This window comes from Microtus oregoni, unplaced genomic scaffold, assembly GCF_018167655.1.
Source record: "Microtus oregoni isolate MIOR12 unplaced genomic scaffold, Mior012 000050F_ref0000143, whole genome shotgun sequence".
NCBI lineage: Eukaryota > Metazoa > Chordata > Mammalia > Rodentia > Cricetidae > Microtus > Microtus oregoni.
Genome location: NW_024543256.1, coordinates 1,963,515 through 1,982,334, shown reverse-complemented (window position 1 = coordinate 1,982,334; position 18,820 = coordinate 1,963,515). Strand labels below are relative to the sequence as shown.

Below are 18,820 nucleotides of genomic sequence, written 5' to 3'. Positions count from 1 at the left end.
GGTGCTCCTACGCAGCCTTCCCAGCCTGTCGCCCGACGCTCCGCCCCAGGCCTGGCCGAGCAGCGCGGGTTTCACGAGGGTGGAGCCTGGGGCGCGGAGGCGGTGCCACTGCTAGCAGTACCTGGGAGACTCCCGGGTCGGTCTGGGCTGGCGTAACAGTGGGAAACTGGGTGGTGGCGGGCAAAGTCAGTCTGCGCCATAGTTTGGGCCGCTGGGCGGCTGGGTGGCAGGGAGGCAGTGTTTTTCTGCCGGGGCGTACGTGGGCGGTGAGCAACTCCGAGCACAAGGGCAGATGCCTCCATAGTGCTGGCGCCCATTTTGCCCGCCCTCTGAGGAGCGCCCTACGCGGCCTACACTCGTCAGGGACAGCTCTTTGAGGCAACTTCGCCAGGAACAACGACCTATTTTGAAAGTCGGTCCTAAAACAGTTAAGGTTTTATTTTATTTTGTTTTATTTCCAAGTCACAACCCTTGAATCTCTCTGGACCACTTCTGGCTGCTGGCCTGACTAACTTCGATTCTAGTGACCTCGGCCCTGGATGCCCCTTGGTTTGCCCTGGGCTCACGTCGCGATCCCTGCTTGAGTGTCCCGGGGTGGGGGACCTGAAAGTTTTAGCCTAACTGTTCTGGAAGAGGAGTAATTAGTCCAAGAAACATATTCATGTGAGTAACCTTTTACAGAAACAGTGTTTTACTGTGTCTGAAAAAGCAACTCCAGTTTGCTTGCTGTTTTTTTTCAAAAGCTTTTAGATATGGATTTGTTTGATACAGGAAAAGAAGGACTGAGAGAGGGACTTCACATTTTATTCAGGTTCGATTATATCACATCAAGTAACTAGTTCTAGGAAATTACAAATTTCCTCTGATCTCTTTACTGGTGTCAGACATGATTAACTTATATGTAAAACTAATTTTGTTTTAAAATATGTCAATGAACTAAGGGATAAATGTACAAATCTTCCAATTTACAAGTTTACCAATTACACGAGGGATTTAGTATTTATTATAAATGAAAACAAAATATATAACACACAGTCTCCATAGCACGTAAGTTTTTGTTTGAATTTGTTTTTTTCAAATTCCTTTTGTAGTTCTGAAGCCAGACAGATATGGCAGTACTGGAAAGGGAACTTATTCAAGCTGCTACTTGAAGAGGTGTTGATGCTTTGCTCTCCTCTCCGAAGTCAGTTCCAATCAAAGTCTTAGCACAAGTCCCAAATCCAGGGCACTATGGTGCAATATATATGCCTTACAACCTCTCTTTTTACCTTATGTTTATGCCACATCTTTCCGTGATTAAGTTTTATAATGATAAATGTTGGAGAAATTGCAGGGGTGTATTGGACCTATCTGCATTTTCTCTTTAACGTTCAGTTTTATGGCATATGTTATATATTTTCAGTTATTGTTCATAACTAACATGTCCTGCCTTGGTGGGACAGAAAGTACTGCTCACCTTATTACAATTGTGTAAGGAATGTTTTTTATAATTTATCTCTTTAGCCACCTTCAAGAAGAAAATACTTTTGTTTGTTGTTTTTAGTCAGTCTCTTATTCCAGAATGTTCATTCTACCTTTTACAGCTCCAAACATTTGATCAGAGATGGAAATAATGATTAACATTCACAGCAAGCTTATTATGTGCTAAAGACTACTACAAATTTACATACATAGTGTGTGTAAACTACCTCAACTGGAATCAGGGTCTGCAATCTCTAGCAATGTGAACGAACTAGTGGACTGGTTATCTAATTTCTCTGTGTCTTACTTTCATTACCTTTAATTAGGTATAATACAAATGCCCATCTCATAGCATTCCGCAAAGATCAAATGGGTCAATGTACCTACACATGTTTTTGTTTCTGTTTTTTGTTTGTTTTATTTTTCGTTTTTCAAGACAGGGTTTCTCTGTGTAGCTCTGGCTGTCCTGGAACTCTCTGTGGACCAAGCTGGCCTTGAACTCAGAGGTCCTCCTGTCTCTGCTTCTGAGTGCTGGGATTAAAGGTGAGTGCCACCACCACCTGACACCTAAACATATGTTAAAACATATGAGAAGTGTTTAATAAATACCTTTGCAGTCAATATGTTTATAATTTTATACCTCAGGGAAACTGAGGTAGAGAAAGATTAGATTGTCTGAGGGTTGCAAAGCTTCTAAATGGTACAAGCAGGATTCATTCATCAGCCCAGCTGATACCTGGGCCTATGTGATTTGGCAACTAAAATTATAATTGGATGAGGATCGTAAATGGTTTCAAATAATTAGCCTATTCAACCTATTGATACTATTTAAAAGCTCAAATACCTCAAAATTAAAGTAAGTCATATTCTTGTAAAGAAAAAAAATACAAAACCATTCTTTCTGTAAAGGAAAAAAAAAGATGGTTTTGTTTAAATTACAACCAAAGAAAGCTCCTCTGTATTCTGTCTTTTATTTAGAACTTAATTTACAAAATGTATAAAAATAATGTGTCTAGGTCAATATGGCTTTTGGAACCAAGGCAACTTCTATGGAGGCCATCTCTTTTAGTGGATGTTTAGCTGTAAAGTTATACAAACGTATTTTGGGTTGCAGTTGTATTTGAAACTTGTAGTATTTTTTTAAGTAAAATTTCATAGGTTTATATTACATGTGTTGTATTGTACCTTGTAACTAAATTTATCCTGCAGTTTTAAGATATTCTTAGTTTGGAGAATCTTGTGTTTTGTGAACAAATACAATATGCCAAAAATGTTCTCTAGTCAATTAAATTTGGGAAATGTTAAACTGTATAAAATCTCTGTACAGTATAGCTTAGTTGGAGTTTTTATATACTAATATGCTTTTATGATCTCCAATATTCCCAAACTTATTTGACCAAGGAAATGTTGGGATCAAGTGTTCTAAAGAATCACATCTATGGAAACGATGTTTCATTCATCCAACATGTGATTTTTATAGACTTTGATCTAAATGCCTTTTGCTCAGCCTTTGCTTTTATCTAGTGAGGGTGTTGATGTTTTCATAGTCATGTGGTGGTTTATCAGTCCTTTGATCACTGCAGTTGCCTTTCTCTGGGCCCTTATGCTCTGAATGATAGGACACACAAATCCAGACTTAAGTGCTGAGTGTTGTTCCATTCCCAGGCTCATCTCATCAATACCCAGCCTGTTACCCTTTGGAGGTCACAGCAACCCACTATTTCTTCTGAGAATATTTTGTAGTGCCTGATAGTAATTCAGAATATCACATACTATCTGCCTTCTCTTCCCCTGGAATTATTTCCTTCCAATGTCAGTATGACCAATAAAGTTTTGTTTTTATTCAAAAGAAATTTAAATGTCAACATGTTGGTTGTTGCTAGGACCTATCTATATCTATGAAATTGAGATGTTCTTGAAATTTTAACAGTTGGTTCCTGCTTAAAAAATGTGTGTGTATGTGCATATGTGTGTGTGCTCGTTTTTATTTTTGTATTGAAATTTACTGGGGGTATTGTATGTATTTCTAAAGCTCTACAAGAGAAGCAGAACACTTGTATTTTCTAAGTGAAAAAAATGGCTTACAACATATATAAGAAGAGACTCATGCATTTTAGGCAGATAGAAAGCAAGAGCAAGGGTATGCAGCTTGAAACAACATTGGTATTTGAAAGAAATTTTGGCTTAAATACAGTGGTAATTGTGATATTTGCTGGACTTGCTTACCATAGGGTGTAGCAACTGAATGAGAAGAAGAAATTCAAGATAACTCATAACTTTTGAGTGTACAGAAAATGTCATATTGCCATACAGAAAGCAGTGTTTGGTTAAGGAGAAAGGATGCTATCATAAGTAAATTGAAAATGAGAGAGTACATCTAGGTGAAAAAGGGGACATGTGACAGGTTCAGAGTCATAATCACTCTGGAAATAAAATGGATAGCAATCATACCTATTAATTCGTCACACAAATGTGACCATATTCTCTCTTTCTCTCTCTTTTGAGACAGGGTCTCCTTATGTAGTTAACCTAGAGCTAAGTTATGTATACTAGTTGGCCTCAAATTTTCTATATATATATATATATATAGCCCAAGATGGCCTGAACCTTGTTCAGCCTCTGGCATGCTAGGATTACAGGCATGCACCAACATACCCGTTTTGAGACAATAGTTTTTACTCCTACTTTTCTTTTAGGGGATGAGCAGAAAAACAGTGTTGGGGGAATCATATTCAGGATGGTGTCCTTGACAAAAAAAGGACTAGGTTTAGCTTCATTCCTTTATTTTTTGCTTCTTCTCATTCCATGTGTGCTCTGGACAGTATCACTTTGAAGGCCCTAACTATCTCCCAAACTATGCTTCATTTCCTTTCCCACTAATAGCTACTTATTAAGAATGGGGGGTCTCTACTGTGGGACAGATACCCACTGATGTATTTGTGCTCTGCAAAAAGTAGGAATACAGTGAATCTGCATCATGATGCTATGAGTGGTTTCCACAAGATTCTATTCATGAAAATGCATGTGGAGTTATGAGCTCAAAAGCTAGGCATAGAACTGTTATGGAGAGTTTCCTTGCTACCACAAACTCTGAGAACAGTACTTTATTTACATCTCGTAAAGAGCAGAGAAATATTTTTTAACCTTCTAGTTTGTAGAATAAAAATTTTACAATTATACCTCTGTTGAAAAACTGGCTTCTATGACATACTACTTAAATGAAATAGGGAGCTAGCTGGATGGCTATTATTTGCTTTCAGAAAGTCATGAAACTACACTAAATATTTTTCCTAAAATGAAAATCCCTTTCTGATAAGCCTCACTAGTATAAATAACTTTTTAAATAAAATGACAGATATTTCCTTTCCCCTTATAACAAACTTAGACTCATTTTAGAAAGCTGTATACATCATTAAGAATCTTTTTTAAAATGTAAGCAGTTGGGGAGTGGCTTTTATCTGAGGAATATGGGATGCATGTGTCTGTTTCACTACTTTTCTACCAAAATCATGTGTCCTTAAGTACACTTTTGCACATTTTCTATTGTTAACACACTACCGTTGAATACTGCTTTGTCGATGTAGATGAGAGAGGAACTGTGTCCAGCCTCCTGTAGTTCTCATCTCTCCACAGAACAAACTTAGAATTCTTGAATGCTTTGCCATAGAAAGTTAGGTGTACCTAGGCTTTGCCTGTGTGTCACTTGAGTTTCTTTTTCAGAAAGCTTAAGATGGCATTTGATATGTTTAGATTGTACAAATAGATATGTATGAGGCTTGGTTCTGTTTGGGTTGCTAGTCCCAGGTCACCTTGCTCACTAGTGAGTTCATCCCAACCTTAAAAGTCACACCTGTGTCCTGTGCGCGGATGCTGCAGGCTTAGGTGGAGAAAAGCAGGGCTAGAATTGGAACCCAAAGCCCAGAATGGCAAGAGAGGATGTGGGGGCTCCACCCGATCATCTCTGGGTTCATCAAGAAGGTATCTACCGCGATGAATATCAACGCACATGGGTAGCTGTGGTGGAAGAGGTAACTGCTTTCGTTTAAAATTTATTTATTTATTTGCTTTTACTTTCAAGTAACCTGGTTTCTATCTAGTCTCAGTATTCTCATGTCTTTGGTTTTATATTTATCATTCCTATTAGGAGACAAGTTTCCTAAAGGCTCGAGTTCAGCAAATTCAGGTTCCTTTAGGTGATGCAACTCGGCCAAGTCACCTTCTTACTTCCCAACTACCTCTCATGTGGCAGCTCTACCCAGAGGAGCGCTATATGGATAACAACTCTCGCTTATGGCAGATTCAGCATCATTTCATGGTACACATTTTATTCAATAATATTCCTTTGTCCTGAAGATCTTACAACAGAGTACTTTATAAACGTTCCCTTTTCTGACAGGTCAGGGGAGTACAGGAACTACTGCTTAAACTTTTGCCTGATGATTAACCTGGTATGTATTTCTATTTTTTTCTCCTTCTTCCCTTTCTTTCTTTTCACTCTATTCAGTTGTAGTGATTTGAATGATTTTTTTTTCAGGTGCTGGAATTCTAAGAAGATGTGCTTCTCTGTTCAATTCATTATATGGCAATCACATCATTCACCACTGCAGTGCTCCCACCCTTGGGTCCTTGTGGGGAGGGAGTAGTTTGAAAACTGCAGATGTTTAGGAAGGGTCATGAAGAACACTGCCAGTGAAACTACAGAGAGAGGGTTACACAGGGCAGAAATCAAGCCAACAAAAGCATTTAGTCAGGAAATGTAACTTGAAATGACTCCTTTGGAAATTGCCATAGAACCTTTAATGGACTTCATCAGCTGAACCTGGGATTTGGTGAATCCCAGAAAAATCAGCACATGCTTCAGAACAAATACCCTCATCAACAAGGACTTGGTACTGATTTAGAGAGAAGAGAGCAGCTTCTAGCAGCATCAACATGTATTTGTCACTTATTTCCCTTGCAGCAAATTCACCCGCCTTTCCTTCTTCCATCCTGTAAATACCTAAGGTTTTATTCTAGTGTTTCCCATCCCAGTACTGACGTAATTTGGATATACTGAAAACTTGAGGAGTTCTGGGAGAAAAAGGTTATTTGTACTGATGAAATTAGTTTCAAAGGCTCCTATGCCTTTCTTCTTTCTGAAACTGTGTCTTTGATTTGTTTTTACAAGATTCTCATCAAAAGCCTGTGAATCTAAATTCTTTGATTACAAATATTTTACTTAGTTGGCTTCCATTTGAGCTCAAAAGATAATGTTACCTTTTATTGGCACTTTTCTCAAGAGATAATAGCAATTAACATTACTAATTCCTGGGAAAGTGTTTGTTTTACTTGTAAAGAATTTCCTGAATTAAAGCAGTCATGACAGTTTATGTACATTAAAGTAAGATTTTGCTTTTTAAAATAAGTCTTGGGCCCAGAACAGTGGTGCATGCCTGTAATCCCAGCTATTTGGAAGACTGAGGCAGGAGGATCACTTGACCCCAGGAGTTTAATGCCAACCTAAAAAACATAATGAGGCCATGTCTTAAAACAAACAAAAATCACTTGGTTATAATAGTTACTGTGTATTGAGTTCTTACTGCTTTCCAGTTACTATTCTGTGCACTTTATATATTTTATCATGTTTAGTCCTTCCGTCAGTTCTTTGAGGTATGTATAATTCTTATTGCCATGAATAGTGAAAGAAAAAGTATTCAAGAAGTTTAATCATTTACCAAGGGTTCCTTTTGTGAATCATAAAACCAGGCATTGGGGTAGGCCTTTAAAACTGTGGTGTCATTCCAACATTTGTTTACAATATTCAAGATGACTAGACTGATTTTTTTCATGTCTGTATCTTCTGTTCTTAATGAGATGGAAATACAAAATATAGTTGATTTATCTTATTAATTAAGAAAGAGTATTTTTAGTGCAATCATTTTTCCAACAATTGTAAGGTCATACTATTTGCTCTAGAAGAAAATTCCATGTAGATAGACATCAAAATCTTTATTATTAAAAAAGCAAAATTGTAATATTTTTTTTGTTTTAGTTTTCTGGATATGCCACAAAAGGATCCATGCCAGAAACAAGCCTGTGAAATACAGAAATGTTTACAAGGTAGGATATAGATTTTTTTAAAATATTTTTTTTTAAACTTTACCTGTCAACTAACTATAAGAAACTAATTATGAAGCCGGGCGATGGTGGCGCACGCCTTTAATCCCAGCACTCGGGAGGCAGAGGCAGGCGGATCTCTGTGAGTTCGAGACCAGCCTGGTCTACAGAGCTAGTTCCAGGACAGACTCCAAAGCCACAGAGAAACCCTGTCTCGAAAAACCAAAAAAAAAAAAAAAGAAAAAGAAACTAATTATGAGCCGGCAGCGGTGGCGCACGCCTTTAATCCCAGCACTCGGGAGGCAGAGGCAGGCGGATCTCTGTGAGTTCAAGGCCAGCTTGGTCTACAAGAGCTAGTTCCAGGACAGGAACCAAAAGCTACGGAAAAACCCTGTCTTGAAAATCAAAAAAAAAAAAAAAAAAAGAAAGGAAAAAGAAAAGAAAAAAAAGAAACTAATTATGTTATCAGCAACTTTCATTAGCTTTAAATGTAACATTTCTATAATTAATCATGAATATTTTCTTCATCATATTATGAAATCTTTAGAATATTAAAAGTAATGCTTTGTAGGGAATGGGAGACTGTCTTCAGTGGTAGAGCATTTACCTAACATGTGCAAAGCCTCAAGAGTTCTATCGTCAGCACCACAAACACAAAAAAGTGATGTATTTAAGCTATGGGTTCTTGAGTCCCATTGTACATTAGAATTACCTAACTTTTTTGTTCTTGTTTTGTTTTGGTTTTTGAGGCAGGGTTTTTCTGTTTAACACCCCTGGCTGCCCTGAAACTCATTTTGTAGACCAGACTGGCTGCAAACTCAGAGGTTCACCTACCTCTGCCTCCCCAATGTACCTGGAAAACTTTAAAACTTGTTTAGCACATATAAAGCAAACTTCCTAGAGGTAGGGTCTAAGCAGGAATCATTTTACAAACCTAACCAAGTAATTTTAATGCACAACCTGAGCTAAGCAAAGTCCTTCTACAAAAAGACTGGTTTGGAGTTGAGGATTTGGCTCAGGGATAGAGTACATGCCCAGAATGCACTAGGCCCTTGTTTCCATCATGAACACTGTTTATATACACAAACAGAAAAACCCAAGGATGATAATGCATACTTATAATCTCAATACCTTGGAAGCAGAAGCAGGAGAATAACAAGTTCAAGACTAGCCTGGGCTAAAAAGTGACAGCCTATCTCAAAAACTCAAAAATACATATCTACACATCATATAGACAGGTTTCAATACTAGACTTCAGGGACTAGGAATTAGCTCAATGGAGGACTAATTTCCAAGTAATCATGTGATCCTCAGTTTGATCCCCAGCCAATCAGCTTAGGGCATCTGTTTCAAAACTCAGGTGGCTGTGGTTGTGTGGTTTACTTCTGGGCCCTCTGTTGTATTCCATTAATTTTGCTCAAGACTGCTTTGGCTACTCAAGGTCTTTTGCTCTCCATATGAGTTTAATATTTTTTCTAGTTTTCTGAAGAACATTATTAACATTTTGTTGGGGATTACATTGAATCTGTAGATCACCATCAGTGGTATTGCTATTTTATCAGTATCATATTTATAAGCAGAAAGAATTTGACATTCTGCTTTCCTATTTGTATTTATTTTCTTTCTTTCTCTTGCCTGATTTTTCTGCTCAACATTTCAAGTACTATATTAAGTAAAGTAAAAGAGAATGGAAACTCTTTTTTAGTTGCTTTCAGTTTCCCCCTATTCAGTATGATATTCGCTATAGGTTGTATTTAGCATTTATTTAATTTTTAAATTTTTTTAGCATTTATTCTGTGAGGATACAGTCCTATTTTACCTAATTTCTTCAGGCTTATTTTATATGGGAGGATGTTGAATTTTATTGGGGGCCTTTTTTCCATATCTACTAAGGTGTTGGTGTGATTGTTTTTACTATATTTATATATTGTATTTATTGAATTCTGTATGTTGAATTATATTTGCATCCTTGAAATGAAGCCAACTCTTTTCATTGATGTCACTGAATTAAGTTTTGAAGTAGTTAACAGGCTTTCTACATGTATGTTCAATAAAGGATATTGGTTTCATAGAATAAATTTGGAAGATTTTTTCTCTTTATTTTACTTTTTTTGTATATGGTATTTTGGCTGCACATATATCTGTGAATTACATGTGTGTCTGGTGCCCATGGAAGCCAAAAGAGGGTTTTGGATCTCATAGAACTGAAGCTACAGACAGTTGAAAGCCATCATACGGGTACTGTGCATCAAACCTAGGTTCTCTAGAATAGCAACCAATGCTCTTAACTAGTGAGCTATCCAGCTCCATTCTTTCTCTTTCTACTTTATGGTGTAGTCTAAGGACCATTGGTGTTAGTTTTTTTGCTTTTGTTTTTGTTTTTAAAATAATGGTTGTAGAGCATCTGTATATGTAATAATTGGAGTGGCGGGGCTGCGTCCCCAGCACCCCGGCCGCCTGGCTAGCTTATGCCCCGAAATAACAACACACAAATTGTATTTATTTAAACACTGCCTGGCCCATTATATCTATCCTCTTCTCTGCTAACTCTTGCACCTGGACTAGCCCATTTCTAATAATCTGTGTAGCATCAGTCTTACCGGGAAAGATTATAGCCTACGTCCATCCTGGGTTGGAGCTTCATTGCATGTGCCTCAGAGAGCAGAGCTCTCGCGTCCGCCTGGGAGAGGGGAGCATGGCTTCTCTCTGAGCTCACTTCCTTTTCTTCCCAGCATTCTGTTCTGTTTACTCCTCCCACCTATGTTTTAACCTATCAGGGCCAAGCAGTTTCTTTATTGCTTACCCAATGAAATCAACAGATTGATATATGACACTCCCACATCATGTATAGCATGTGCAAAGCCCTAAATTCAATTCCCACTACCACAAACATGTCAGGATTTGTGCTTTTTTTTGATGGAAGATTTTTTTTTTATTATACTTTCAGCCCCACTGCTTGCTATTGATTTATTTAGATTTTTCATATTGGGGGTTCAATTTTGATAGGCCATATATACAGAAATTTGTCCATTTTCTTAGACTTTCCGAATTATTGGCATATTATTTTTCAAATTATTATTTCAATTGTTTCTAGTGTAATATTCCTTTTGTCTTCTATTATTATTATTATTATTGCTATTTATTATTATTATTGCTGCTGCTGCTGCTACTGTTATACTGGAAATTGAACCTGGAGCCTTGGGCAAACATTCTAACAATGAGTTATACTCTCAAGTCTCTTGTTATTTTTTAAATTTTGAAGTTAGCCTATCTAGCCTTGAACTCACTCCACAGCCCAGGTAGGTCTTGAACTTGAGATCCCCCTTACTCAGTCCCCTGAGTATTTTAGGATTATAGCTCTATGCCACTCTGAGCCTTCTTTCTTTGGATTAGTTTAGCTTGTTTGTCAATTTTGCTTATCTTTTTAAAAAGTAAACTATTTCATTGATTCTTTGTATTTTTTGTGTTCTCTATTAAATTTCTACTTGATTTTTATTTTCTTTCCATTTATTAATTTTTGAGTTTGGTTTGCCCTTGTTATTTTCTAAAATCTTGAGATACATTAGTAGGTATTTACATAAGATATTATTTTTTAATATGGGCATTTATAAATTATGAGTTAAATGCACTATAGATCAAATAGACTTAATAGACTTTTACAGAATATACTATCCAACAGCAGCAGAATACATATTATCTTCATCAAATTATGGAACTTTCTCCAAGATAGATCAGGCTGGATGGCTTAAGGGTATGTTGTTCCCCATTCCAAGAGCTTTTGGTATATACAACCAGCTTAAACCACCACTAGCTCATGTTTATATGTAGCTAAGTGAGGACTCACTTCAGGCCCTCAGTCTATATAGCTTGGAGACTGGCAAATGTCCTAGCCACACACTGCATTCATGAGCATGGAGGCCAACCCATTACTGAGTTCTGAGCTGGGAGTGGAGGGATGCAGGTACTAGGCAATCCACAGGTGTTGGTCTTGGCACTCTGAGCCTTAGAACCCATAGTAAAGCACATAACCATGGTCACCTTACCTTTATGTTTTATAAACCTAAAAAAATGTCTTCCTTTTATTTCAGAAGAGAGGGGGCATTAAACTTTACATTCAAGCCGAAGTTTGCTATGAAATTATGAAAATGTGGGTTGTATGCATTTTTCTAATTCATCAATTTACAAAATGGGACTAGAGGCCACTAATCATATCAAAACTACTGCCAAAGACACTTGAATAAAACACAAATTATATATTAAAATAGCTTTCAACCACTTATAAATTGATTTTCTTCTGATTAGAGTTTTAGATAATTATTAATGAATTCTCCTTTTACTTTTTGACTTGTTGAAGATTGCTAAACAGAAAGAATTCAACAGAGTTGGGTATATCTTCCTTCTAGGTGCTAAGTGAAAATGGTTGGAAAATGCTTAATTACCTTGTACCTTCTTAGTTTTATGATATCAGTACTAAGAGTTGTGTTTTTCAGCCAACAACTATATGGAATCGAAGTGTCAGGCTGTCATCCAAGAACTTCGTAAGTGTTGTGCTCGATATCCCAAGGGAAGATCTCTTGTCTGCTCAGGAATAGAGAAGGAAGAAGAAAACCTGACATTGAAGTCTGGATCCAAGTAAAGTTGTGCTGAGAAGTTAAATTCTGCTTCATGTTTCCCTCAAGTGTGTTTTATTTACTACCCCTTCTTCAAGCCAGGTAGCAGCAAACAGCAAATGAAAAAATTAATTATAAGAGTTAGCAAATATGCCATCTATGCAAAATAGACCAAAATAACCTGTTAGAAAATAAATATGTATAATGTAAAATGGAACTGCTAAAATAAACCTGTTTTACATGAAAATATTGGTTTGTTACTGAATGTATTTTAAGAGACTAATAGATACAGATATTAATGGATTCTCTTTTAATCCGTGAATTCAGACTGTTATCTTGCTTGCCAAATCTTGGATCTCTGTTGAATATGGATAAGATACACAGATGAATGTGTAGAAAACAATTTATTACAGCATAACCTGAAATATTCTAAAGAGTAAGTGGATAATGGCCAGAGATCATTATGCTAACATACTTGTTGAAGTAGATTGTATTCTATTCATCTTTTATGTTTTTAACTTTTATTTTTATTGTATGTGGATAGGTATTCTGCTTACATGTGTGTCTCTATACCGTGTGTGTTGATTCTTCTGGGAGTGGAGTTACAGACAGTTGTGAGCTGCCATGTGGGTACTGGGAAAAGAACTCGGGTCCTCTGAAAGAGCATCTGGTGCTTTAACCCCTGAGCAGTCTCTCCAGCCCTGATTGTATACTATTTTCTAAATTTCAAGAATAGGTAGCTTTACCAAGGGTGTTTTCTTGTCCTGGTGATTGATAGGCACATTTGGATTAACTTGAAAGAATGAGAGAACAAAGGTGTGGCTTTGTTCTTTACCAGAAAAACCCTGGCTAGATAGTAATCTTATGATCTTCCCAACAGTTCGGAATGTAATCTACCCATGGTGCTCAGATCAGATTCTTTGAATTAGTAATCAAAGTCCCACAGTTTCATTTACTGGTTTTACAAAGTGCTGATTATGGAAGAAGCCATGCTCAATAAACTTCAAGCCAGATAACATAACTATCTATTTAACAGGACAAGTGGTGTCAATGATAAAGCTTAAGTTGCATGAGGCCCTCCAGCATTAGAATTATAAGACCCTTCATAGATTACATGCTACACTATTTTAAAGTTTCTTTTTTTTTTAATTTTTTTTATTGCGAAAAGAAGAAAAAAAAACATAAACAAAAAAACAAGTTTCCACCTCCTCCCAGCCTCCCATTTCCCTTCCCCTCCTCCCACCCTTCTCCACCTCCTCCCACCCTTCTCCCCCTCCCCCCACTCCTCTCCCCCCCTCCCTCTCCAGTCCACAGAGCAGTCCGGGTTCCCTGCCCTGTGGTAAGTCCTAGGTCCTCCCCCCTCCGTCCATATCTAGGAAGGTGAACATCCAAACTGGCTAGGCTCCCACAAAGCCAGCACATTAAGTAGGATCAAAACCCCCTGCCATTGTCCTTGGTGTCTCATCAGCCCTCATTGTTCGCCATGTTCAGAGAGTCCGGTTTTATCCCATGCTTTTTCGGTCACAGTCCAGCTGGCCTTGGTGAGCTCCCCGTAGATCAGCTCCACTGTCTCAGTGGGTGATGCACGCCTCGTGGTTCCGAATTCTTTGCTCATGTTCTCCCTCCTGCTCCTCCTTGGGACCTTGGGAGCTCAGTCCAGTGCTCCTGTGTGGGTCTCTGTCTCTATCTCTATCCATCACCAGATGAAGATTCTATGATGATATGCAAGATATTCGTCAGTATTGCTCTAGGATAGGGTCATTTCAGGTTCCCAATCCTCAGCTGCCCAAGGAACTAACTGGGAACCTCATCTTGGGCACTAGGGAGCCCCTCTAGGGTCAAGTCTCTTGCCCACCCTAAACTGGCTCCCTTAACTAAGAATTGTGGTTCCGTGCTCTCCTATCCACCTTCCCTTTATCCCAATTCTCCTGTTTCCCAGGTCCCCCCTCCTTCCCTTCTACCTTTTCTCCCCCATCTCCCTTTACCCCCATCCCACCCCATCCCCAAGATCCCATTTTCTCCCCGGAAATTTGGTCTACTTCCCTTAGCCAAGAGGACAATTATATGTTTTTCCTTGGGTTCACCTTCTTACTTAGCTTCTTTAGGTTCACCTCTTGTAGACTCCGTGGTCCTTATTTATGGCTAGAAACCAATTATGAGTGAGTACATCCCATATTCATCTTTTTGGGTCTGGGACACCTCACTCAGGATAGTGTTTTCTATTTCCATCCATTTGCATGCAAAATTTGAGAAGTCATTGTTTTTTACCGCAGCGTAGTACTCTAGCGTGTATATATTCCATACTTTCTTCATCCATTCTTCCATTGAAGGGCATCTAGGTTGTTTCCAGGTTCTGGCTATTACAAATAATACTGCTATGAACATAGTTGAACAAATGCTTTTGTCATTTGATAAGGCATCTCTTGGGTATATTCCCAAGAGTGGTATTGCTGGGTCCAGGGGTAAGTTGATCCCGAATTTCCTGAGAAACCAAAACACTGACTTCCACAGTGGTTGCACAAGATTGCATTCCCACCAGCAATGGATGAGGGTACCCGTTCCTCCACAGCCTCTCCAGCAAAGGTTATCCTTGGTGTTTTTGACTTTAGCCATTCTGACAGGTGTAAGATGATATCTCAAAGTTGTTTTGATTTGCATTTCCCTGATTGCTAAGGAAGTTGAACACGACCTTAAGTGTCTTTTGGCCATTTGAACTTCTTCTGTTGAGAATTCTCTGTTCAGTTCAGTGCCCCATTTTTTAATTGGGTTACTTAGCATTTTAAAGTCTAGTTTCTTGAGTTCTCTATATATTTTGGAGATCAGACCTTTGTCTGTTGTGGGGTTGGTGAAAATCTTCTCCCAGTCAGTAGGTTGCCTTTGTGTCTTAGTGACCATGTCCTTTGCTTTACAGAAGCTTCTCAGTTTAAGTAGGTCCCATTTATTCAACGTTGCCCTTAATGTCTGTGCTTCTGGGGTTATACATAGGAAGCGATCTCCTGTGCCCATCTGTTGTAGGGTATTTCCCACTTTCTCTTCTATCAGGTTCAGTGTGTTCGGGCTGATATTGAGGTCTTTAATCCATTTGGACTTGAGTTTTGTGCACGGTGAGAGATATGGGTCTATTTTCATTCTTCTACAGGTTGACATCCAGTTGTGCCAGCACCATTTGTTGAAGATGCTTTCTTTCTTCCATTGTATACTTTTAGCTCCTTTATCGAAAATGAGGTGTTCATAGGTTTGTGGGATAAAATCCGGGTCTTCTATACGATTCCATTGGTCGACTTCTCTGTTTTTATGCCAGTACCACACTGTTTTCATTACTGTAGCTCTGTAATAGAGTTTGAAGTCAGGGATGGTAATGCCTCCAGAAGATCCTTTATTGTATAGGATTGTTTGGCTATCCTGGGTTTTTTGTTTTTCCATATAAAGTTGATTATTGTCTTCTCCAGATCTGTGAAGAATTTTGATGGGATCTTGATGGGGATTGCATTGAATCTATAAATTGCCTTAGGTAGAATTGCCATTTTTACTATGTTGATCCTCCCACACCAATAATTCCATTGCCTTCCAAATGCCAGTAGGAACATTGTTTTTTTTTTTTTACATCCCTATTGCAGTGCCTAGCCACAAATACTTAATATTTCTTCAGTGTTAGGAGAAGCACATAGGTTATCCCTCACAAGAGCATCTTGGCAGTCAGGAGCAAAGGAATACCACAAAGTCATACCATGCAACGAACATCACACAAGAGATTTACACAAGAGAGACACAGAATGGCAGCTGCCTCTGACCAGAAACAGAGACAACAATGGACTGGGTAGAGAGGCGATCATTTTTTTTAATTTATTTATTTATTAAAGATTTCTGTCTCTTCCCAGCCACCGCCTCCCATTTCCCTCCCCCTCCCCCCCAATTAAGTCCCCCCCCAAGCCCGAAAAGCAATCAGGGTTCCCTGTCCTGTGGGAAGTCCAAGGAACCCCCCACCTCCATCCAGGTCTAGTAAGTTGAGCATCCAAACTGCCTAGGCTCCCACAAAGCCAGTACGTGCAGTAGGATCAGAAACCCATTGCCATTGTTCTTGAGTTCTCAGTAGTCCTCATTGTCCGCTATGTTCAGAGAGTCCGGTTTTATCCCAGGCTTTTCCAGACCCAGGCCAGCTGGTCTTGGTGAGTTCCCAGTAGAACATCCCCATTGTCTCAGTGTGTGGGTGCACCCCTCACGGTCCTGAGTTCCTTGCTCGTGCTCTCTCTCCTTCTGCTCCTGATTTGGACCTTGAGAATTCAGTCCTGTGCTCCAAGAGAGGCCTTATCATACAACAAATGTATATGCTCTACTATGTTCATAGCAGCATTGTTTGTGATAGCCAGAACCTGGAAACAACCTAGATGCCCTTCAATGGAAGAATGGATGAAGAAAGTATGGAATATATACATATTAGAGTATTACTCAGCAGTAAGAAACAAGGACTTCTTGAAATTTGCATACAAATGGATGGAAATAGAAAACACTATCCTGAGTGAGGTAAGCCAGACCCAAAAAGAGGAACATGGGATGTACTCACTCATATTTGGTTTCTAGCCATAAACCAAGGACATTGAGCCTATAATTAGTGATCCTAGAGAAGCTAAATAAGGAGAACCCAAAGAAAAACATATAGGCATCCTCCTGAATATTAACCTTCAGCAAGCGATGAAAGGAGACAGAGACAGAGACCCACATTGGAGAGGCGATCTTTTGAAGGGTCTATGAAGCATGCACAGTGAGCTAATAGAAAAGTACAGTGCAGTTATAAGTAGATCTTTGAGCATTAAGCCTGAGTCACAGACGCAGCAAGGGGCAGGGTGAATTTCCACCTACCAATTACTGTAAGTGTTATAGCTCTGAGGAGAAATGTTTCCCCAATACAAGTGTCGCAGCTTTGAGGGGAAATGTTTCCCCAGTTCAAGTGTTACAGCTCTGAAGGAAAAGGCATCCTGGCAGTTCTGAGCCAAGGAACACCACAAAATCCCTCCACACAACAAACCTCACAACAGATTTATTGGAAAAGATATAAGAGGGTGTAACCTGATTTCTAATTGGTCTTAATAATAAAAACCCAGAGTCTGATATTACGGGGTAAAAGCTGAAAGAACAGAGAAGCAGAGAAGCCAGCCACTTGTTCTTACCTCTATGAAATTCTCAGACCAAATTGGATATCCTATCTCTACAAGTCCTCAGACTGTGCTGAGCTCCTCTCTCCTCCCCGCTTATATTCCTCTCCCTGCCCAGCCATATTTCTTCCTGTCTCCACCTCCCTAGAGCTGGGATTAAAGGCTTGTGACTCCCAAGTATTGGGATTAAAGGAGTGAGCCACCACCACCTGGTTCTTTTTCTCTTTGAGACCAGATCAATCTAGTGTAGCCCAGGGTGGCCTTGAATTTACAGAGATCAGTCTGCCTCTGCCTCCAAAGTGCTGGGATTAAAAGTGTGTGCCGTCACTGCTTGGCCTCTTATGGCTAAGTAGTGGGTTAGCTCTGCACTCTGATCTTCAGGCAAACTTTATTTGTTAAATCACAAATCAGATATCACCACAATAGAGTGTTGCCCTTGGTTTAGGAGCAAAGCAGCAAAGAACTAAATGGGAGACAGGCATTATATAGGGTTTCTTGGGGGCAGAGTTTTAGAGTTCCAATGTAGGGACTGGTAGGACTTCAAGTCCTGATTTTGGGGCAAGCTTAGAGATTGGTGGGATTTTGAGTTCAGGTATTGGTGAGTTTTTGAGCTGAGGGATTGGTGGGTTTTCAAAACCCAGAAGTGAACTCAGACCTTTTGCCCTACAGTTACCCTACACAGTCTTCTAATGTTCAGTGATCCCTAATTTATCATGAAGGAATGGAAAAACCCTTTCATTGCAAGTCCATGGGAAGCTTAATGAAAACTGAACCAGAGAGCTACACTGAGGCTGAATGGTTTTTATTCAAGGCATGAACTGCCAAGTTGTCTCCAAGTGAAGGGAGAGCAACCCCACAAAAAGGGGAGTTTGGAGTTTTATAGGGTGGTCTTAATTGGGTGAGAAAGCATTGTGTGAAAAGAAATTGCTGTAAGCAAAAAAAAAATTATGGATAGCAGGACACAGAGAAGCCTTTTGTTAGGAAAACAGGATGTTGTAGTCAAGCTGCTCTTCTGAGATAAGGGTCAGATGACTTTTGAGATGTGCAGAATGTTCCGTTTCCATTTCTCTTGAAGGGGTCAGGCCCCACCCAAATCATCCATCTTGGTATCTTCAGCAAGTCCTTCTTGGACCAGCCTTATAGTCAGCATTGTGTGACAAAACAACTTTTCTGGTGAGATGAAATACATGTATCTACTCAACCCAAATAGGGAGCCCATGACAGACCAAAGTTCAGATACCACCAAATTCCAACTTGGAGAACCAATGAGTTTTATTGGAGTTAACTTGTAAGTAAGGAGCAGAAATTACTCAAAGGTGGCTGCATCGCCAAAGCCAAAAGCTGGGAATCTAGAGCACAATGCACAACCTGCAGGCAGTTCAACAGGTTGAGTTATCTCAAGTGACTCATTTGGTCTAAACCTCTTCCAGGTCATCCAGCTTGTTTCTGATTCTTCTAGGCAGTTGGCCTGGTCTTAGGATCTTCTTTGCAGTTTTATTGCTT

General features: G+C 39.1%; 2 protein-coding genes across 2 annotated transcripts; both read left to right on the top strand.

The window, feature by feature from the left end:
- The first annotated feature begins 129 nt into the window (after positions 1-129).
- Positions 130-12,287, top strand: Cmc4 (C-X9-C motif containing 4). The gene is made up of 3 exons (XM_041637037.1): positions 130-663; positions 7,493-7,560; positions 12,048-12,287. The coding sequence occupies exons 2-3, from the start codon at positions 7,503-7,505 to the stop codon at positions 12,191-12,193; spliced, it is 204 nt and encodes a 67-aa protein (XP_041492971.1). The 5' UTR covers positions 130-663; positions 7,493-7,502; the 3' UTR covers positions 12,194-12,287.
- On the top strand, positions 1,965-5,905 carry LOC121437185 (protein p13 MTCP-1-like). Its single transcript, XM_041637036.1, has 4 exons — positions 1,965-2,004; positions 5,338-5,489; positions 5,606-5,776; positions 5,858-5,905. The coding sequence occupies exons 2-4, from the start codon at positions 5,385-5,387 to the stop codon at positions 5,903-5,905; spliced, it is 324 nt and encodes a 107-aa protein (XP_041492970.1). The 5' UTR covers positions 1,965-2,004; positions 5,338-5,384.
- Positions 12,288-18,820: the final 6,533 nt, after the last annotated feature.

Coding starts and splice junctions, on each gene's coding strand:
- LOC121437185 (XM_041637036.1), top strand. CDS start 5,385: ATGGCAAGAGAGGATGTGGGGGCTCCACCCGATCATCTCTGGGTTCAT. Junction 5,490..5,605: donor GGGTAGCTGTGGTGGAAGAG/GTAACTGCTTTC, acceptor CATTCCTATTAG/GAGACAAGTTTCCTAAAGGC. Junction 5,777..5,857: donor AGATTCAGCATCATTTCATG/GTACACATTTTA, acceptor CTTTTCTGACAG/GTCAGGGGAGTACAGGAACT.
- Cmc4 (XM_041637037.1), top strand. CDS start 7,503: ATGCCACAAAAGGATCCATGCCAGAAACAAGCCTGTGAAATACAGAAA. Junction 7,561..12,047: donor AATACAGAAATGTTTACAAG/GTAGGATATAGA, acceptor TGTGTTTTTCAG/CCAACAACTATATGGAATCG.